The sequence below is a fragment of the Chanos chanos genome, chromosome 4 (assembly GCF_902362185.1).
Source record: "Chanos chanos chromosome 4, fChaCha1.1, whole genome shotgun sequence".
NCBI classification, from domain to species: Eukaryota; Metazoa; Chordata; class Actinopteri; order Gonorynchiformes; family Chanidae; genus Chanos; species Chanos chanos.
The window spans coordinates 4,659,500-4,682,430 of record NC_044498.1 but is presented as its reverse complement, the minus strand read 5'-3'; the positions used below and the strand labels follow the sequence as shown (position 1 = coordinate 4,682,430).

The 22,931-nt window shown below is 44.2% G+C and overlaps 1 protein-coding gene across 1 annotated transcript; it reads right to left on the bottom strand.

Annotated features, from left to right (window-relative positions):
* Positions 1-1,091: 1,091 nt before the first annotated feature.
* slc22a16 (solute carrier family 22 member 16) lies at positions 1,092-16,601 on the bottom strand. Its single transcript, XM_030772660.1, has 9 exons — positions 16,552-16,601; positions 15,307-15,780; positions 12,892-13,009; positions 11,097-11,411; positions 8,830-9,070; positions 8,370-8,497; positions 2,187-2,296; positions 1,617-1,716; positions 1,092-1,309 (listed from the first exon to the last, which is right to left on the bottom strand). The coding sequence occupies exons 1-9, from the start codon at positions 16,599-16,601 to the stop codon at positions 1,115-1,117; spliced, it is 1,731 nt and encodes a 576-aa protein (XP_030628520.1). The 3' UTR covers positions 1,092-1,114.
* Positions 16,602-22,931: the final 6,330 nt, after the last annotated feature.

Genomic DNA, 22,931 nt, shown 5'->3' with positions numbered 1-22,931 from the left:
AATATTCGTGAGGATGAATTATATTCCTAATCTGATTCCTCAGTCTTTTTTCTCACGTAATGATTCAAAAACAGGCACGAAAGTTCATGCCAAGATTATGACCAAAAAACAAAAACAAAAACAAAAACAAAGAGCTGCTCTAGTTATAAAGCACAAAGTCGATGTTCACTTATCTCACAGTCTGTCATTTTTTTAAGTAAAACACACACACACACACACACACACACACGTTAGTGTATACCTGAGGATCTATAGATTATGTGTGGTCGTGGATCATTTTCTTTCCAAAGAGTTTCTTCTTGCTGTAGTGCAGTGCCGAAGTCAAGCCCTGAATGACACCTGAATTTAAATGGAAGCAAAACTCTTCAAGCTCTGAGTGGTTATCTAATCCAGACCATTAACACAAAGCACAAAGAGGTATCGCAAGGCAGAACACACACCCAAAAAAAAAAAAAAAAAAGGGGGGTTCACGGCAGCCTCATAACTGCACAAAAAATGCAAATGCACCACTCTGGAAAAAAAAAGAAAAAAAGAAAAGAGATCTTTGTTATGTACGAGACAAATGTTTTAAAAATAAAACAAAACAAACATTTCTACTGATCATTCTTTACATTATTGAGAATAAGACTTGGGGGCTTTTGATCATGAAGTTAAAGCTGACACTGATGATGAAGATGACAATGATGATGAAGACGATGATGAAGACGACGATGATGGAGACGGTGATGATGATGATGATGAAGACAACGATGATGATGATGATGATGATGATGATGATTTTTGTGATGAAAAATAAAAGGTTTTTTTGGCACTGGTGTAGTCACATAGCAGTCTACTGGGTTAGTTTGGTTGATCCTCCTGCACTACAGTAAAACTGACGTTTTAGTGCAGAAAACTGTTTTAAAAATCCTTGATGATCCTTTCTCTGACTCACTGTAATTACTGAAGCTGAGTAATGACTCCTCATGTCTCATGAGTCTTTTTCTTCTCCTTCATTCCCTGACTTTTTTCCTCTGTCTCTCTCTCTCTCTCTCTCTCTCTCTCTCTCTCTCTCTCTCTCTCTCTCTCTTTTTCCCTCTGTCTCTCTCTCTCTCTCTTTCTGGAGGAGGCAGATTCAGGCTTTGCTGTCCACAGAGTTCATCTCCATGGTCTCCTGGCCCACCTTGTTGCCCGGAGCTGAAGCCTTTTTGCTGGGCTTGGATCCCAACGCCTCGGCCTCCTCCAGCGTGTTGGTGAGCGGCTGACCCAGCGTCTCCGGCAGAAACATGGTCAGGATCCCGATGATGAAGGCTAAGACTCCTACAATGAGCTACAGACGCACGGAGAGAGAGAGAGAGAGAGAGAGAGAGAGAGATGAAATTTGAATTTACCCCAAAAGAACTTCAACAAGAACATTTCAAACATCTGCACACAGAGGAAAAAGGGCAATCGATAGTGAGAGCAATCGATAGTTAGAGGCTGATGAGAGATTCCGGTGCGGCTTGTTCGAGAAATTGCAGTTCAGTTTGATTAAAGGGTCAGTCAGTGTCAGAGAGAGAGAGAGAGAGAGAGAAAGAGAGCGGGAGAGAAAGAGGACTTTGTGTACTGGACTGGTGTGGTTGTTTTGTTGTGTGTACCTGAGGTAAGTATATCCAGAGGTCAGCCAGGTAAACACAAAACGGAGCCACAACACTGCCTACCCGACACATCATACTACCACTCCCGACTGCCAGAGACCTGCAGGAAACATTACACACACACACACACACACACACACACACACACACACACACACACACACGCACACACACACCACACACACACACACACACACCACACACACACCACACACACACACACACACACACACACACACACACACACACACACACACACCACACACACACCACACACCACACACACACACCACACACACACACACCACACACACACACACACACACACCACACACACACCACACACACACAAACACACACCACACACACACACACACACACAGAACATATGGACACATATTCTAAATTATTTTCTGTAAAATTTCTTGGACGTCACATAAAGGATAATGTATCTGATGCATACACAGACAGTGTCTAACAGTAAAGAATACACTGTCTGTGGAGGACAGTAAAGAGGGACGTCGAGGAGATGGAGATGCTTTCAGTGGCTGATCTCAGAACAGTACATACCTGATAATGGTGGGATAAAGCTCACAGGTGTAGAGATAAATCAGACCAAAGGCGATGGCTATGGCAAACTTCCCCGTCATACTCAGAACTATGGCCAAGACCTCAATGTCCTACAGCAGAGAGAGAGAGAGAGGGAGGTGGAGAGAGAGAGAGCGAGAGAGAGGTGGAGAGAGAGAGAGGTGAAGAGAGAGAGAGAGAGGTGAAGAGAGAGAGAGGTGGAGAGAGAGAGAGAGAGAGAGAGGTGGAGAGAGAGAGAGATGTATGAGAGATGTGAGAGATGTTTTACAGTTCACATTACACTGAGAGTAATACACAGTGCAGTGTTACACAGTACGGGTATCACTACTACACAGTACACATTACAACCTCTAACAGCACCAGGACGTGTACAGTTCACTTTCATCTCATAGATCAATGCTGTGACGGAAGCTTAAAAGTGCAGGTGCGTTTCAGCTTATTAAACAGGGCTGTGCTTTGCTTCCCTGAGTCTGGAGACCAAACTGCCTCAGGGTCGGGTCTGTTACAGAGTCGTTTGGTTTTGGACCGCCTGTCACAGGCCCTTTGCTTAATAATTCTGTTACTGACATTCTGCCTGAGTCCCTGCCAGAGAGGGAGGGGGAAGAGAGAGAGATTGAAAGAGAGGGGGAGAGAGAGAGAGGGGGTGAGAGAGAGAGAAAGGAGAGAGAGGGGGGAGAGAAAGGAGAGAGAGAGAGAGAGAGAGAGAGAGGAGAGAGAGAGAGAGAGAGAGGGAGAGAGAGAGAGAGAGGAGCGATAGAGAGACAGAGAGAGAGAGAGAGGAGCGATAGAGAGAGAGAGAGAGAGAGAGTGAGAGAGAGAGAGAGAGAGAGGAGCGATAGAGAGAGAGAGAGAGAGAGAGAGAGAGAAGAGAGAGAGAGGGAGAGAGAGAGGAGCGATAGAGAGAGAGGAGCGATAGAGAGAGAGAAAGACGGAGAGGGAGAGAGAGAGGAGCGATAGAGAGAGGGAGAGAGAGAGGAGGAGAGAGAGAGGAGAGAGAGAGAGAGGTGAGAGAGAGAGAGAGAGGGAGAGAGAGAGGAGCGATAGAGAGAGAGGAGCGATAGAGAGAGAGAGAGACGGAGAGGGAGAGAGAGAGGAGCGATAGAGAGAGGGAGAGAGAGAGGAGAGAGAGAGAGAGAGAGAGAGAGAGAGGGAGAGAGAGAGAGGAGAGAGAGGGAGAGAGAGAGAGGGAGGGAGCAGGGAGTCAAACAGGCTGGGTATAAGCGCGGAGGTGGATGATTCTGGATCTTAGTTAGAGCCATAACAAGGATCACGCTCTGTCCTAAACTGTCCTCGGTGATCCGCTGACTGACTGATCACACACACACACACACACACACACACACACACACACACACGTAGATGAGTCATCTGTAATACGACTCTCCATTAGATGACAAGTGAGAAAAGACTGTACACTATGTACGAAAGATCAGTAAACTACTCTCTTTCTCTCTCTACTCTCTTTCATCATATCATTCCTCTCTCCCCTTCGACTGTCATAAAACCCTCTGACACTATGTAGGAAAGATCTTTCTCTCTCTACTCTCTTTCTCTCTCTACTCTCTTTCTCTCTCTACTCTCTTTCTTCATCTCTCTCCGCTCTGACTTTTAATGTCATAAAACTCACATTTATCACCAAATAAAATGTCTTTTTCTATTGGTTTTTTTTTTATCCTTTCAGTGAGAGGTTTGTTTTACAAGCATCTAAATGTCTTGAAAGTCTTGAAATGACATCTGAAGATTCTTCTTCAGTCAGATGACAGGAGCCTTTGTCAGTATAAAGTGGGAAAACAAAGTTGTTTTTATTAACGTTTTTTGAAAGACCAGAACAAACGTTCATCTCTCTCTTAAAGTCATTCGCATTTGATTCTCCTGCTACTCAGAGTTTGGAATCAAAGACAACTGAATGTGAGCTGAACCATCTGGCATTGGAATAATGATTTATTAATTTCTTATAGAGAGATACAGATCTGTCATTTTTTTTTAAGTTACTACAAGTTTTCTCTGCCTGTCTCACCTTCCTTCTCCTCCTCTTTCTCCATCTCTCTTTTCTCCGTTTCTCCCCATCCCCCTCTTTCTCCATCTCTCTTTCCTCTCTCTCCCCCATCCCCCTGTCCCTTCCTGTCGTCTCTGGTATTTGGCGTTCGCCGTGAGGCCCCATGGAGTGAGTTGCAGTAACCAGTTAAAGGTCTTTTCTCGCTTGACCCAGAGGGTCAAACTGGGGGTGTGTGTGTGTGAGGGGAGGGGGGGCACACACCCCCATGTGTGTGTGTGTGAAGAGACTGGAGATGAACTTGAGTGTCTGGGGGTGTGTGTGTGCCCCCCCTCCCCTCACACACACACACCCCCAGACACTCAAGTTCATCTCCAGTCTCTTCACACACACACACACACACACACACACACACACACACACACTGTATGAGGAGATGAAAACATGAAGACTTTTTTTTTTTTAAATCAGAATAAAAACTTTGTTGATATTCATGCCTGCACCTTCCCATGTAGAATTTTTTAAAATGACTTCTAGTGTGAATGATGGTCGTCTGTGAGGGGAACGTTATAAAAATACATCTTTACGCATTCAGGCCAGATGTCACGCAGGTCCGGTCAGAGAGACCAAAAGACTAATGCATACAATTTTTTTTTTTAATATTAAAATGCCTTTGTGTTTTTTTTGGCTGAATAATGTCATGTTATGTGTATGACTGACAGGCTCCACAGCCAAACAAAAGCAATTTGACTTAATGAGTGACATTTTCTTCCAAAAAAAAACCCCCTGCAGCTCACTTTTAACAATTTTTTTCCCTCAGTTGGTCTCACATATGCAGCAGGTAACAATCTGACAACCCGTGTGACTCTGTGTGTGTGTGTGTGTGTGTGTGTGTGTGTGTGTGTGTGAGAGAGAGAGAGTTTGTGTGAGTGTGTGTGTTTTTATGTATCCATGCCTGAGTTTATGCCTTTTGTGTGCAAGAGCGTTCCAACTTTTATCTACCAACTATACCTCAAGATCTGGCACACTCACACACACACACACACACACACACACACACACACACCTGGACTTCTATAACTCAAGTGGTTGCCACGGCACTTCAGCTGTTGTCACTAATTTTAAAGACAGGCTGACCCCACAGCGATACGAGGCAATTCCCCTCAGACGGAGAGAGAGAGAGGGTGAGAATGTGTGTGTGTGTGTGTGTGTGTGTGAGAGAGAGAGAGAGAGAGAGAGAGAGAGAGAACAGGAGGAGATAACTTAACAGAGCAGAGCAGGAGAGGACTGACAGAGGGCAAAGACAGAATTACCTTGAAAACCTTTTCACCGGCTGCGCTCTGTATGAGACTCAGTGAGATAGCACAGTTTCACCGGCTTTGCCATGTATGAGACTCAGTGAGACAGCACAGTTTCACCGGCTATGCTCTGTATGAGACTCAGTGAGACAGCACAGTTTCACCGGCTGTGCTCTGTATGGGACTCAGTGAGACAGCACAGTTTCACCGGCTGCGCTCTGTATGAGACTCAGTGAGACAGCACAGTTTCACCGGCTGTGCTCTGTATGGGACACAGTGAGATAGCACAGTTTCACTGGCTTTGCTATGTATGAGACTCAGTGAGACAGCACAGTTTAACCAGCTGTGCTCTGTATGGGACTCAGTGAGACAGCACAGTTTAACCGGCTGTGCTCTGTATGGGACTCAGTGAGACAGCACAGTTTCACCGGCTGTGCTCTGTATGGGACTCAGTGAGATAGCACAGTTTAACCAGCTGTGCTCTGTATGGGACTCAGTGAGACAGCACAGTTTAACCGGCTGCGCTCTGTATGGGACTCAGTGAGACAGCACAGTTTCACCGGCTGTGCTCTGTATGAGACTCAGTGAGACAGCACAGTTTAACCGGCTGTGCTCTGTATGGGACTCAGTGAGACAGCACAGTTTCACCGGCTGTGCTCTGTATGGGACTCAGTGAGACAGCACAGTTTAACCGGCTGCGCTCTGTATGGGACTCAGTGAGACAGCACAGTTTCACCGGCTGTGCTCTGTATGAGACTCAGTGAGACAGCACAGTTTAACCGGCTGTGCTCTGTATGGGAATCAGTGAGACAGCACAGTTTCACCGGCTGTGCTCTGTATGGGACTCAGTGAGACAGCACAGTTTTCGCCACAGCAGTGGAGAGCTTCACCCAGCCTCTATATATGTCACAGGACCTACTCATCTAGCATATCAAGGATAACTTATGATGTTCTGATAGGGATGAAGTGGTTAGTAAGGAGAAAGTATACACACACAGACACACACACACACACACACACACACACACACGTTTTCGACTTATGTCATATAAGCTATAATTTCCATACCATCCTTTTACATAAACATGTCTCTGATTTTTGATTACGAGATCTTCCCTCCATTCAGAGCTCCATTACTGATATGTCTTTTGTTAGTACCTTAAAAGGGTACATAATGTCTGAATGCTTTATTTGGTTATTTTTAGCCTGTCTGCTGCTAACTCCTATTACATGACCACACATCAGGGATTCTGAAATCCTGCCCAAAGTCCTGCTGCATTCAGTCCTCTCCTCAGAATAAGATCCTCATTTTTACCTGAGAAACAGGTGTTACGTTCCCATGGAAACCCTTCAGCCAATCAGAGAGCACAGTGACTGCTAGAAAAGAAAACAACGGCGACGACAACAACAACAGCAGGACTTTGGACCACTAGCACCAGAACTGAACCATCTCTGGTGCAGACCCATATGAGCCTGACTGGGTCAGAGAGAGAAAGAACATCATCGTTTTGGTTCTGATCACTGTCTCATTTTTCTTCTGTTGAGAGAATCCCACATATTATAACTTTGAAACTGAGGAAACCTAACAATGCCTTTCCCTGAATGAGTAGTTTTGCACATCAGCCAGTGAGCAGTCTCCCCACATCGGCCCTGTCCAATGGAGAAACTGCCTGAGCTTACAAGAACCAATCAGATGGCATTAAGGCATAGTAAACTCTTCGGAATGAAGGCTTAGAGAGTGAGACAGGGTGGTGCAGAGCTGTCGAAGGACTGCAGAAAAAAGCATGTCTCACTTACTCTACTGGCTTGTAACACGGGGTCAAGGCAGGCGCTGTCTCTCTGCCCAGAATATCCCAGAAAATCCAGCCCCATCCAGCTCTAAGCAGTGGGGCTCTACTTACAGTCCAGGTCGTACTGACTCTGTGTGTGTGTGTGTGTGTGTGTGTGTGGTGTGTGTGAGAGTGTGTGTGTGTGTGAGTGTGTGTGTGTGTGAGTGTGTGCGCGTGTGTCCCTAAGGGCAGAGGCAGGAGACTACAGTGTAAAACAGTGAGTGGGGTGACCAGTCTTAATATCAGCACATTATATTTAAGTTAAGTACAGTTACTGAGCAGAGAACAGTTCGTTGCAAATAACTACTTACTGAGTGAGTGAGCGAGTGTGTGTGTGTGTGTGTGTGTGTGTGTGTGTTTGACAGGGAGTTAAAAACGAGATAAGACAAGTTGTGACCAAGGTAAGGCAAATACACACACACACACACACACATGCATCCAAACTATTTGAAGAAGTTAATCATTCATTCATATTATCAAACAGCATGCCGTCACACGAATGAGAGAGATTACCTGATTATTCTGAATGTGAAGGCTAAAAATATCAGCAGGTGAAGGTCACCACTCATAGTAATATATGTAGAAATATGTGACGTGAGACATTTTTGTAGTTCACCATACTAGATGTTTCTTTAGGTTTTAAATGGTAAGCACACAGCACTGCATACAAGATTAAAGAAAAGATGTTTAAATATGTATTTCTCTCTCTCTTTCTCTCTCTCTTTCCCTCTCTTTCTCTCTCACTCTCTCCCCAGCTGCACTCCAACATTTCCCATGCTTACAAACCCTCTGTCCTTCCGTCCATACAATCACTGGTATGTTTACACACACGTGGGTCTCTCTGCACAAATTTGGCTTGAGGGATAAAAATTCAAATATGTTTTGACAAATTTGACCTTACTGTGTGTACGCGTGGGTCCTACTTATAGGTCATATTGACTTATGACGTTGTTCCACGTAAATGATTTCATCAGAGAGAGACACACACACACACACACACACACACACACACACACACACACACACACACACACATTCTACATACCTTAGGCACAACAATAATGAGCATGCAGGCCACTCCGCTCAGCAGCAAGGCAGGAGCACACGTCCTCTTCCTGCCCACCCGGTCCATTGCAAAACAGCCAATCAGGTACGACGGAATCTCCACAGCGCCTGGCAACAACCAACCAAATGTCTGCATCAGTCTAAGCAATGCAGGTATGGCTTATCACAAACTCAGTCACACATCATTTTTTTTCCCCAATCACAACACACGGTCATAAAGAAAGCCCCTCCCTCTCTCTCGCCCTCTCTCTCTCACACACACACACACACACACACACACACACACAAACACACACACACACACGCAAACACACACACAAACACACACACACACACACATACGCACAAACACACACACACACAAACACACACACACACACATACACACACACACAAACACACACACACACACACACACACACTTCTGAGACCCCTCTTACCTGCCAGAAACAGGTTGATGTACTGGTTCCCACCCAGGTTAACAGAGCCCAAACTGAAGACGTAGTAACCCAGGCTGCCGATGAACCAGATGGCCCAGCAGGTGGCGCTGCGGGCCGCCATCTTCCAGCTGCCAAACATGTCTAAGATGCTGAGTTTCTTCTCTGTCTGCACCTCCACCTCTTTACTGTCCTTGGGCATCAGAGCCTCCTCATGCGATTCTCCCTCCATCAGGTCAGAAACCTGAGGGTCAAAAAAAAAACCTCACAGAGGTCAAAGAGGTCATATTTTTTCTTTCTTTTTAAGGAACTGTGTTGCGTCATTCAGTCTGATTTGATTTGATTTTTTATTTATTTATTTATTTTAATGTCTTATGATGTCACCTCACAAAACTTCAATCAAGTCTCACTTGTTTTACCCACAGATCTGTTGAGCTGTTTCAAGCTCTTCCCACAGACTGAAGACCCAAAGAACACTTATAGACCAAGAAGTTGATTAGGGACAATTTGGAGGGAAGGGGAAGAGAATGCGGATATTCAGCTAGCTAGTGACTAGCTACTAGCTCCCCAGTGTGTTATACACTGGCAGAGATAACTGATAGCTTGTTGCAGTTCTGTGATGATTAACCAGAGGACATAATATAAACATCTGTCACAGGACTTTTGTTGTTGTTTTAACGGTAAAAACAACAACAAAAAAAAATCACACTCTGTACAGAGACACTTCCGAATCCATTACACAACATTCTGACATAGGATCGAAAACACCAGCAAATTATGGTTGCTTCGTGGGATCTAACTGTAGCAAAACTGATTGAGGGTTTGACCAATAGGGATGCAGTATGCAAATGAGCAACCCCATAAACATTTAAGTGCTACTTTTACCTCATGTGTAGTGGAAACAAACTGTGTTTTATCTGGGCAGATGACAGCCATAACCAGTGATATTATCATATCTCAGGCCAAGCATTGCAAATCACAGCCATGGGATGATAATATTTCAGCGGAAAAACACCAGAGAATCTTGGCGAGTGGTGAAGGAAGTTGAGCGTAGTCTCACAGGGATTTGCGGTATTTGTACGAATGTAAAGTTGTACTGCTGGGCACAAAAACTCGCCGCTTGGAACTTGCTATTGCGATCCTGTCACAAAATTTTCCCGACTCCCCCAATCGCTCATTGAATAGCTTCTGGAGGTTAGCATCTTACATAGTTAGCACGTTAGCATCTTATCACCTTACGTTAGCATCTTTCATAGTCAGCATTTACGATCATTTTATACTGTACAGAGTCACAGAAAACATCGAATGAATCACTTCTGTATTTGGAAAAAAAAATACGACTAAGCGTATGCAGCTGAGCACACAGTAAGGTCAATGCTTAATGTCTATGTGTTAACCCAATGAATTTTATCCTCGCCCTCATCATAGAAAATCATTTTGATGGGTCTCTCTTGTACAGTTTGCTTCACCAACTTCACACCTCCCTGATTAACGAAGCGGATGCCGGATTACAAACTGTTAATAAACTCGCCCCACAAAAGGTTTATATCGCGATAGCAAGTTCCAAGTGGTGAGTTATTGTGCCCAGGAGTACATGGGTATGTCCTTTGTCAGGGTATGAAGCAGAACCAGACAGATCCAAACAGAACCAGAACTCGCGTATGAACTCTCAACTGAGTTCACCTGAGAGAAGTCTCTACTCTTTGCAATCATAAAAAAGGAAAACAAACTGATTAGGGAGCATACAGTGATATAATGTTTTGTTGTTGTTGTTGTTGTTTTAAATATTAATATCAATTATAAAACTGATCACTGTTCAGGTTGTTATTCTGATTGCTATTCAGGGTGAGTTATACTGAATAAATGAAGTTTATTCCACCACTGATGTAATTTATCGTAACGATAAATCCTTTGTCCATTTTTAAACAATGCTATGAAAACTAGAGACAGGTTTGGGACCACTTGATAAGAGGAATCTTGGGTCAAATATGGACTTTATACATTTGAATGATCAACTTTCTTTAGAACAAAGGGACCTGAAGATAAGGTCAACCCCTGTTGAAACTATTCTTCAAAACAAGTCTTCTCAGCCAGATCCTTTGAGTAAAAGGTCAAGTGTGTCCAGTTGTGGAACGAACCCTTTGGTGAGGTAGATGGTGGAAGAAACAGTATCCCCTAAATATCGCAAGAACATGGTTCTTCCCTGAACCCAGAACCCAGTTCGGTGAATATTAAAAGTAGAGTTGGGGGCAAAAGATCGTTGTCTGTACCTTGAGTGTAGGTTCCAGGCCATTGAAGTGGGCAATGGTGTTCAGCAATTCTTGAGTCTCCTGGTGCCGACCTTTGGCCATCAGGTAGAAGGGGGTTTCCGGAAACTTCCAGCAGTAGAGCAGGAACGGGGAGGTGCTGAGGGTCAGGATGATCTGATAGATCCACCAGACGCGGACCAGGTAACCGACCAGCGCCACCACCATGATCCCCACTGCGAAGGCGGCATGCACGTGCATGGACGTCCACGTGCGCACTTTGTTGCCCGTAAACTCCGTCACGTACACAAACACCACCACCAGATAACCACTGGAAACCTACCAATACAAAGAAAGAGGAGAGAGAGTATGTAAGAGAGTATGTTTTTCTTGGGCCACAAGGGGCTCTGCCCCGTCCTACCTTGAGTCTCTGATCACCCCATACGCTCCGACCAGATCTCTCCGCTCAACCACATCTGGGCAGCTGGCGGTCCCCTCACTTCGGGAACCCGGCAGCCGTTCCACTCGGCCATGTCATTTTTCTGCCCTCGTTCCGCGGTGGTGGAATGACCTTCCTCGCCCAATCAGAACTGCAGAATCTCTCGCCATCTTCCGCAGGAGATTGAAAAACCCACCTTTTGAGAATAAACCTGTCCCCTAATGTGTAACCTCTCTTTCAGAATAAACCTGTCCCCTAATGTGTAACCTCTCTTTTATGTTATTTTTCTATATTTTGTGGTATTAAAAAAAAGTCTCCTGTACTAACCTCGTCTCTGAGCTGTGGGTTTTGTTTGCAGATTTCTGTTTTGTCATTGCAGGACATGCAGGAGTGTGGTACTGAAAATAATTAATTTGCATTCCTACTGCGACCTTTTGCTTATGAGGTAGTTAGCTATACCTGATTGATGCACTATTTGTAAGTCAGTTTGGTTTAAAAGCGTCTGTGAAATACCAAAAGTAAATTGTGTGTGTGTGTGTGTGTGTGTGTGTGTGTGTGTGTGTGTGTGATGAAATTGTTTACATGCGACATCACAAGTCAGTACAGCCTAACTAGGATACACACACACACACACACATACACAGTGAAAGTTCCAATCAAAGTTGAATTATATATCAATATTTATAATATATTTGAATTGTAGTATGCATGAATGAATGAAAGTGTGTATGTAAATGTATACATGTATGTGTGTATGTATGTATGTATGTGTACATGTGTGTATTTTTGTATGTTTTTATGTGTTCGTGTGTTTGTGCGTGTGTAAAACAGAGAGAGAGAGAGAGAGAGAGAGAGAGAGAGAGAGAGAGAGAGAGAGCCGGGGAACACATGCTGTAAATACTTGTGTACTAAGTGGCACAGTCACAAGTTTCAATCTAAGAAGCAACAGCTGTAAGAAAAGTCGTGGGGGAAGGGGAGGGAGAGAGCGAGAGAGAGAGAGAGAGAGAGAGCGAGAGAGCGAGAGAGCGAGAGAGAGAGAGAGAGAGAAAAGGGCGGAGGGCACAGTTTGTGAAAAAAAAAAACCAGGAGCAGGTCCCTCTCAGTGTATGGGTGCGCAGCCTAAATATACCAGCTCCCCGTCCCTAGTTTACTCAGCCAGAGAAACATAGTCTCCCATATGACTCAATGGCACTTCTGTTTCCCCATGACACATGAGGGGCCCTCAATGAACACATGTGGTGTTCATGTGTGTGTGTGTGTATGAAGGAAGGCTAGATGCTGCGTGTGTGTGTGTGTGTGTGTGTGTGTGTGTGTGTGTGTGTGTGTGTGTGTGTGTGTGTGTGTGTGTTTTTCTAAGAACTGAGACAGTGCTTCACTCACCATGGCTAATAGGAAACGCATGATGACGAAAAAGTAATAGTTTCCTGTAAAGGCCACAGTGATTCCAAATGTAAACTGGCACAAACTGGTGAACATCAAGACCCGTCGTCTTCCAACCCTGTGACAGAGACAGAGAGAGAGAGAGAGAGAGAGAGAGAGAGTGTAATACACCATAGAAACATGTGTATCTGTATTAGTTGAAGTGTCTTACTCAGAGAAACGGGGAGTTTCCTGCCATTAATGGATGGGGCCTCAGCAAACAGAAGAAAGCTTTTTTTAACACAGTACTCACAGGATCATAAAACGATATGTTTGTGTGCGTGTGTGTGTGTGTGTGTGTGTTCTAACAGTAAGTCAGATCATTTCACTGCAATAAACAATGGATATTACTTCCCTTATTATTCATTGTTGTGTTTATCATTACTGAGGTATATGGGTTGTGATATGGACTTCGTGATATGGACTTCTGGCCATATCACTCTCTCAGCTCTAAAATATGTGATGTGTCATGTGTGTGTGTGGTTGTGTGTGTGTGTGTGTGTGTGTGTGTGTGTGTGTGTGTGTGTGTTTATTCATAAACAGTGTTACCCTCTGATCGACACTACCTATATGGCCCCTGGCAACTGTTGCTAAGAATCTGTTCCGACAGGGATAATGGTTTGATGGTTAGTGTTCAAACTCGGAGAGTTCTCAGTGAGTTTGCTTAGGGGTTTAAGACCCACCACAACTACCTCATTCAAACATGCTCTGTGTGCATAATATTCAGGAACATATCAATTTCATTTTACATTTACGAGGACCACAAACCTCCCCCTGGGGAAATGAGCTGACCAAGAGAAAGCTCCAGACTTTCTTTTCATTAAAAAAAAAAAAGGTGCTTTTTTTTTAAATTCAATTTCAGTCATGTAAATTTCAATTTGTCAGTTAAACCGAATGCTTCAAAAAAACCCCATATATATATATATATATATCTCCCCGCATTTGAAAGCAGCTTCATTCTTCGACTCCAAGAGGAAGGTCGGGTTTAATTGCTTTTCTGCCTTGTGTTTGAGCCCTGGGGTTTGGAGCTGCATTGGTGACAGAGGTAGAGGAAGAGACCTGTGACTGACCAACACCTGCTCTTCATCACTCGACCTCAGTATCAAAACCTGGTCCGAGCCACTGACATTCAAACCCCACTTCAGAATCGCAAATTACTTTCGAGGTTTCTCAGAGTGTCACTGCTCCGTCCTGTTCTGTTAGTGACGTAGGGGAAAGAAGAATTTCAGCTGACTGATTTTATCTAACGGTCGAAAACACGCTGACTACCCACCGAACCCCTAACTTTTCCTCTTCCTGCACTGTAACCTGCGACAGCGCCACATCCTGTTTTCAGAGTTTGATACAACACAGCGTTGCCACGGCAAGGTTTCCTGCATGCCTGTTCCATATCACCATGTCTAACTTAGATTTTGTCTGAGGCTAGTCCTATACTGCATTGACATTCATGCAGCACCAATTGTATGTGTGTGTGTGTGTGTGTGTAGGATAAACAGATAGATTATGACCACTATAATACAAGACACTCCAGACGGCGGCTTAAAAAAAGTCTTGCGTCACTTCTGTATGAAGACTAATAATGTGTCTATGGTTGCACAGTTGCGTTCCTGTCAATCGAGAGAAATATCTGAACGGAAATATGTGAATACTCAAATTCCTCCTGGCCCCAACACACACAGCCCCACTTCACAGTGCCTCTGATAGGAGTCAAACCTCTGCTCTCTCTCTCTCTCTCTCTCTCTCTCGCTCAAACACACACACACACACACACACACACACACACACACACCCCTCCTTAATGTTTACTGTTAGACAGTTGGGTGCTGTAGTAATCAGACTCCTCTGGAGGGACCCTGTTTAGCCAGACGAGAAGCAGCGAGGGCAGCATCAGGTGATCAGCTCCCTCAGCCCACTCTGGGCTCCGTCTCCGGCTACCGTATTGCACAACAGAGCCGGCGCCTGACCCTGACAAAGCCCTGGTGCTGCACCCTCCAGAGGGGCCAGCTGACTGGTACACGTGGGACAGCTGGGGGCCGGGGGCCGTGACAGCGGCAGATTTGAAACCGCAGCTCATTTTCACCCTCAGTTAAGCACTAGTTTTTAAAACCGTGGAGCGTTGTTTTTGGTAATGATTCCTCTACCAAACATGGAACTTCACGTTTACCATGAAATACACACACACACACACACATATATATATAATAATGGACAGCTCAAAGGATGTGCAGGGACTGTGTGCAGGGACAGATACAAAACTCTGATCTGCTTAATTAGGGAACTGAAGGTCCAACTTCTATACTACCCCCCCCCCCCCCCCCCCCCCACCACACACACACACACACAGCTACAAATCCCACAGACACACGAGCATCGTACCGATCAGCGATATCGCCAAACACCAGAGCTCCGATGAGGACCCCCAGCATAAACGTGGGCTGGCAGAGTTTGGCGAGCCATTCCTTTTCACACACTAGGTCCCAATCTGTCACGATGCTCTGATGCACCTCGCTCGTGTCGTACACGAACCCCCCGCACGACTCCACCGTCTTGTTACCGTGGAAATGATACTCGAAGTCCAAAGCGTTCAAGCGCAACGCTTTTCTGCACGGGCTCAACTCCCACTGGTCGCCTCCCGCCGTGAGGACAACCACGGGTCCCTTCCCGGTGGAGTAGAATTGCCAGATATCCTCCAGCGACGTCCCGGAGTGATTCCCATACAGAACTTCGGTAATGTTCGCCGGAGCATCGCAGAGGAATTTAGGTGTCTCCACCAAGAACACAGAGGCGAGGTAGTGGATACCGCAGGAAGTAGCCTGAAAAACGGCAGCGAAGTAGAGACATGCCTGAAACCTGCAGGAAAAGAGAGACACAGAGAGAGAGAGAGAGTTTAACAGTGACATGAAGCGAGAGTTAAGCAGATCTAAGCACATCAAACTGGGACAAGGCAATGCCAAAGTTTTCTTTTGGATATCTATGAACACATTCAACTACGATCACTGCACGTGCAGCTTTCGTTGTTAAAGAGGACAGCTGAAGATTGAGAAACTGTGAGGAAGAAAAAAAGTAAGCCACGCAGTACAGTTTTTTTAAGTGTCCCGCTATGTGTGTATTGCGTAATTTGTTTCCTTCTGGAGATACATTACCCTGAAATCAATCTTACAGAATTAACACACTGACTGTATTTTGTTTAGACTCTAAAATTACAGTTTGAAGTTTTATGTGAAATACTTTTATAAGTGTCAGACTGAGGTATACAGTGACGCAATGGCTTAAGAGTGTATGCGTGATTCCCATGCCCGTGTACCCCTGTGTGTTTGGTTTAAGGCAAACATCAGTTCCTCAGCGTAAGAAACGCCAGATTGTACACGCGGTTTTACGTTTACTGTTAACGTGACTTAAACTTGTGAAGATTGCCATTTATGAACGAGTGTTAAAAAAAGTTGTGGCAGAAAAAATAAACAAACGAATTTGAGTTTAAAAAAAAAAAAGAAAAGAAAAAGAAAAACAATTGTAGAGTGGAGAAAAATTAAAACCTCGAATTATTTCCCGGGCAGCACAGCTCAGCTTTACATGGGAACCGAAAATGTGTTTTCTTCAGTGGAGAAAATTAACGAATAATACCTTTTGAAGTGTCCAAGTTGGTCAAATAATTTTTCGACGCCTGCCGTCATGTTTTGTGCCTGCAGGGTCCGTAGATCTTGTGTTCCTCTAAGTCAAGCGGCTTTTAAGTTTAAAAAAATAAGAGGGGAAGAAGAGAAAAGAGGACCGCTTGCAATCTGTAAATGTTGTCCAACTAAAATCAATCTCCGACGTAGGAGGGGCGGTTACTGCAGAGTCCTCTCCACCTCCAAGCGCAGGACGGGGACGAAATCGGGGATAAAGTTGGTGGGCGCTACGCTTCACACATTTTCAGTCAACAAGCGGTAGTCGTATGGTGTAACCACGCTTCCCCAACTAACACGAGGAGGGAACCGCCTTTCTCCAAAAAGAGACTGCAGTGTACCCATCCGTTCAAGGCGCTCGGGACTAGGGGCGCGCCTGAAGTGCCCAGTTCGCGCGTCTAGCGAGTCACGATTAACAACTGTATACGTTATTTGACTGATTTATGACGATACGTCATAGAGCGCAAACACAGATATTAGGCTACTTTCGATTGAACCAGACGTCATCGAGCCAGGGAATAACTTTAATGAAAGTCGCAATAACAGAAGTATCGACATTTTACTGCAAATATCAATAAAGACACCTATGTAGCACGCAAAATTATGTCATTTTTTCATACTTTTTATGCGTTGCCATGGTAATTGCCGTAAATCGTTTTTTAAACAGGTGCTCTATGTTCTGTTGTTCGTGTGTGAGGAGAAGCTTCTCAGTGTACATTTTAAAATGACAGTGCGCACCTCGGCATGAAATAATATGATTTACCCCGTTTGCTCTTGCGCATTTGCGCATTCACGAACAGGGTCAGTGTTTCTAGGCATAAGAGTTGCTTGCTCAGAATTAAACTTTGACCACTAGACGCTAGACAGCTGTGCTCGGTCTGTGTTCGACAGTCAAACTGATCAATTGTCAGATAACGATCAGATCAGTCTGGAAGCCCACACTGTCCCCGAGGAAATAACGAAATCACACGTTGTTATCATGTATGCAGTAATAACTGCATCAGGGGCCTTGTTAATGTGACTGTGAGAGGAGCAGGCTTCTGACGCAGTCACAAAACGGTTGATAATCAAGGGTTTAATTATGAGTTGATTGTACTACGTAGGGGAGAAACGGTAATCGCTGTAGTTTTAAAAATGTGGCATTTCAACTTCACTAAAGGCATCTCATCTCAGAGAGATGATATCTGACGATGGTAGTCACTTTTTCTAAATATGTGCTTGGTGTTTGTGTATAATGTTCAAGACAGAGTTGTCATTATATTCTATTTTAAATTACTCTATTTTCGACCACGCTGCGTGTTTAGTGAAACGACACGGGCACGCAAGGATGCAACAGCGAGAGGCACAGTCTAGATATAGGCTAGGTATCTGACTGCCTATAGGAGCGCCTTGACACCCTCAAGAGGTCAAGGGAGAGGTAGTTTTTCACTATCTACAGCGACGATTAGAGGTTGTCTCCGCCTTCATCCTTATTTTCCTGAACTGACCCCGGAGATTAAGGACTGATTCCAGCTCGTGATTCGGTTACATGTTTGGCAGATCATTCTGAAAACACTACTTCACTACTAATTATGCCCTGTCACCGAACATTGTCGTTGTGGGTTTTTAAACGTTTGTTTTTCTCTCCCGTTTACAAGTTGCTGGTTAAATGACTCGTTATTGTTTGACGGATCGCACATTCCAGTTTCAAGAGTCATTTGGTATGAATGAAATGGACAGTTTTATCAGTCCGAGGTATTTACCACTGACACTGGAGTTTTGCTACTGACTGACGTTCAATATCTTCGATTATTCAGGGGTGATTACCACCGTTCAATGATAATCTTTTGCGTGAGTGAATTTTTGCCCATTTACGCAGAAAGAGTAGCCGGAAGTCTCGAGACGCAATATTAGTCACGTACAAGCATAATTAATAAACGACAACACAGCATTATAGTCATAATCACTTTAAGAGAGTTTAGGATACAATAACATATTGGGGAGAGAGAGAGAGAGAGAGGAGTCCTCTCTTATATCTTTCATCCATGAGAAAGGATCTGTCCATCCAGGGTAGTTTGAAAGAGAATGTTTTAACGCTGCTAAAGCACCGTTCTTTACACGCTGCTGAATTATACAATACAACATCATCTCTGTCTTTTTATCATTTATTCTCTTTCACGCACTCCGTCACACACACAGAATGCGTGAAAATGTGTGGCACTGTGTGTGTGTGTGTGTGTGCGCGCAGCAGTCTTTCAGAAAATGTTCAGTTTCGCACTAATTTTTATATCTGTTGAGTTTGTTGCGTGACACTCGTCGTTTGGAATGTAAAAGAAGAGAAAATGTTCTCCCCTAAATCATACATTGAACTTACTCACTTACCCTGTCACCCTGCAATCTTTTTATGCCCATCCATCAGACCCCGCTTAAAAACCGGGACTGAGTTTTTATTGTTTCTAGTGATTTGCTGAATGGTGCTGTAAATGCACATGTTATAAGACAAGCAATCCAGAAGAGAGCACAGCTGTTATCACTTACTAACCCCCCCCCCCCCCCCCCCCCACACACACACACGCGTGCACACGTAAATGCACACACGCTACGCAAACGCACACGCACACGCACAGCACACACATACACACATTCCTTGAGCCCTTTTCACTGGACTTTTTCTGTGACACCTGCTCTGTTCTCAAAGCCCATGGTTTTGATATGGATAGAATTAAAAAAAAAAAAGCGGGGGGGGGGGTGGCCTCTAAGAAGGTCAGAATGGTTTCACTATTACAAAGGAAGGGCTATATAAATAAAGGACTTGCACTTTACTGTAAGCCGGGCTATGTGATTGGCTATATTCCCCTCTATGGTTTTGCCAAGCTGCCCTAATTGGCTGATTGGGTTCTCTAATTGTTCTCAGAGAATGACAGCCACTGCTGTGATTCTAGGAGCTGATGAGTGACATCATTATACTTGCGTAAGGATGTTAACAAGATGACAATTGGAGAAAAGACTTTTTAAATTCTAATACATGGGCCAGTAATCGTTTCGCTTATTCTGAGATTAAACAATGCTCATACTCTCCCTCTCCCTCTCCCTCTCCCTCTCCCTCTCCCTCTCCCTCTCCCTCTCCCTCTCCCTCTCCCTCTCCCTCCCTCTCCCTCTCCCTCTCCCTCTCCCTCTCCCTCTCCCTCTCCCTCTCTCTCCCTCTCCCTCTCCCTCTCCCTCTCCCTCTCCCTCCCTCTCCCTCTCTCTCTCTCTCCCTCTCTCTCTCCCTCTCTCTCTCTCTCTCTCTCTCTCTCTCTCTCTCTCTCCCTCTCGCTCTCTCTCTCTCTCTCTCTCTCTCTCTCTCTCTCCCTCTCTCTCTCTCTCTCTCTCTCTCTCTCCCTCCCTCTCTCTCTCTCTCTCTCTCTCTCTCTGTCGGTCCCTGTCCCTTTGACACTAGCTGTCCCCTGTTGTGGCCCAAACCTCACTGCTTTCAGGACAGGTGGACACCAAAGCAAAAACTACTCACAGTAATATTCAGTTCGATTCAAATTTATTTGTATTTGTATTTGTAGTTACAGTTTAACCGTCTTAAAGCAGCTTTACAGAGATCATTGCCTAAACCACGAGCAAGCCCAAGGTGACAGTGGCAAGCAAAAACTCACTAAAAGAAGTAAATAAGAGGAACAAACTTTGGAAAGAACCAAGAGTCAGCAGGGGGAGCCCATCCTCCTCTGACCAGCACACAGAATAAGTCGGGACTCACCATTTCACTGGTCACCAGCCACATGATTCAAGATCTGGTTTAGATGGTCTTACAACTGCTACTTTGAATGGTCTAGGTATGTGTCCTAGGTTTAGAAATGATGTTTAGTTACTGCTCTGAAACTGTGGGAAGTAACTCTGTCAACATCCAGAACCAACATCCATGGCTGTGTGCCCTTGAGCAAGGCACTTAACCCCAATGCTCCCTGGGCAGAGGGAAGGCTGCCCACTGGGTCTGGTGTGTGTGTTCACTACTGGTGTGTTGTATGGGTTAAATGCAGAGGACAAATTCACTGCTCACTGTTCACAGTGTGTTTGTGCGCGATCACGGACATTTACATAAAAATCGATTCCTCTTAGTTATCTAGGATAATTGAATAATTAATTAATTAAAAAAAATTACTTTAACACTGTTATTTAGTATATGTTCATGCTAATCAATGGTTGTTTTGAATCATTTCTGGGCTCAGTATTAAGAGCACTGAGCTATAAAAAGAGTTTTTCGGACTAACAGTAATTTCACTGGGTTCAGGTTCTCAAACAGGTTATGGTTCTCCAACAGGTTATGGTTCTCAAACAGGTTATGGTTCTCCAACAGGTTATCGTTACAGCTAAGCGATATTAGTATTCAGCCTTGTATTCATGGTGAACAAAAAACTGTAATTTCTCTATACCATTGACATGACGGTGTCAAATGGCCAACGGTCTGTTATGGCCTGTTTTACCCTTCATGTGTGAAGATGAGAATAAAGATGAAATAGAAACTCACTGATGAAATACAGACATTCAACATTCAGTGTCCCATCCATTCTTTCCTCAAGCCTCTGATGTAAACAGAAACATCCCCCAGTTCACGAATCCAAATTTAGACTGGTTAAATAAGTATCTTAAGTATTTGAATGACAGGGATGTGTCCCATTTCTATTCGCTGCTTCCTGTCCTTGTATCCTAGCTCTCTTACTTAATCCCGTGGTAATACACACTGTTCCAGAACATGAAGTCAAACTTTTCTTTAAAGAAAAAAAAAAAACCGATTTTCATTTCATTTTGAGCAATCACACACACTTACACACAGGCGCACGGACACGGACGCACCCCCATGCACACTCCTGAATAACAGCCAATCCACTGTCAAGAATCACCCACTCCCACTTTAGCACTGGTTAGGGCTCTCTGGAGAATTGCTAAAAATCTTACAGCATCCATACATTCTGAGCAGCCCCCGCCCCCCACAGAAAATAACTTTTAAATTATACCCCCACTTTTCCCTCTTCCTTACCCTGTTCCTTTCTGTCAGCTCCCTGTTCTCTCTCTCTCTCTCTCTGTCTCTGTCTCTCTCTCTCTCTGTCTCTGTCTCTCTCTGTCTCTCTGTCTTTCTCTCTCTCTTTCTCTCTCTACTTCACATTCTGCCTCAGGTCAGAGTTGGAGCCATGCAGAAGCAAAGGCCATTCATGCAGTGATTCTGTAACACTGCTGATGCGGTACAGATGTGAAAATGAAGAATTTTTACCGCGGTCTGAGTAAAGCTGTTGAGCCACAGAGACAAAACCAAGTACACACACACATAGAGAGAGAGAGAGAGAGAGAGAGAGAGAGAAGGAGAGAGGGAGAGAGAGAGAGAGATCCTTCTGTGATCACTATGTTCTTAAACCTCCAGACATACTGCACAAGCAGCATCCTCACAAATAAGCATTTAAACTGGAGCATAGAAAAGTCCCTGTGTGGGAACTGGAGAGAGTAGAGAACCTACAGTGAGCTATATAAAATAAACACTCTGATTGTCAGTAGGGATGTATGAATTCATAAGTGAAGAGAGTTTCTTTGATGAACTGTAGAAATAAACACTTTAAATAATCATTGTTTCCATCATCATGGAATGACCATGTCTAAGACAACCACTTCTCTAGATGTATGTATGTATGTATGTGTGTATGTATGTGTGTGTGTATGTACATGTGTATCTATGTGTGTGTGTGTGTGTGTGTATCTATGTATGAAAGTATGTATGTATGAGCGTACATGTGTTTCTATGTATGTATGTATGTGTGTATGTATGTGTGTATGTATGTGCGTGCATGTGTATGTATGTATGTATGTGTGTATGTATGTGTGCGCATGTGTATGTATATATGTATGTGTGTATGTATGTATGTATGTATGTATGTGTGTGTGTATGTATGTGTGCGCATGTGTATGTATGTATGTATGCATGTACATATTGGGCCTGCTCTTCTTCCTCCCCCCTTTTCGCTCCTTCCCTCTCTACCTTTTTGTGTGTAAGTAACTCCACTAGAACATCACTCAGTCAGCTCTTTTGGTTAAGCGTGCCTCTTCGTGAGTAATGCCTCATACTCATGTAGTTGTTCATTCATACATACTTTAGGTAACGAGGATATTGTTATTGTCTACCATTAGTTGTTTGTCCTCTTGTGAGTAATTTAGATGCTGTTGTATGTGTGTGTATACAGCGGAGGTGCCGAAATTCCACCTGATGTCCAATTTATTCAACATTAGATTCATTCTGTACCATTTGAATTTGATCGTTGTAATAAACGTGTACATTCGTATTTCCTACTCTTTGAGTACGTGATAAGTTATTTCCTAGTTACTGAATGT

Bases quoted from the DNA above. Each gene is read 5' to 3' on its own strand.
- slc22a16 (XM_030772660.1), bottom strand. From the start codon at position 16,601: ATGACGGCAGGCGTCGAAAAATTATTTGACCAACTTGGACACTTCAAA. The intron at 2,297-8,369 runs GTATGTAGAATG...TCTCTGCTGTAG, and splicing joins TCATTATTGTTGTGCCTAAG to GACATTGAGGTCTTGGCCAT. The intron at 1,717-2,186 runs GTATGTACTGTT...TGTTTCCTGCAG, and splicing joins CTTTATCCCACCATTATCAG to GTCTCTGGCAGTCGGGAGTG.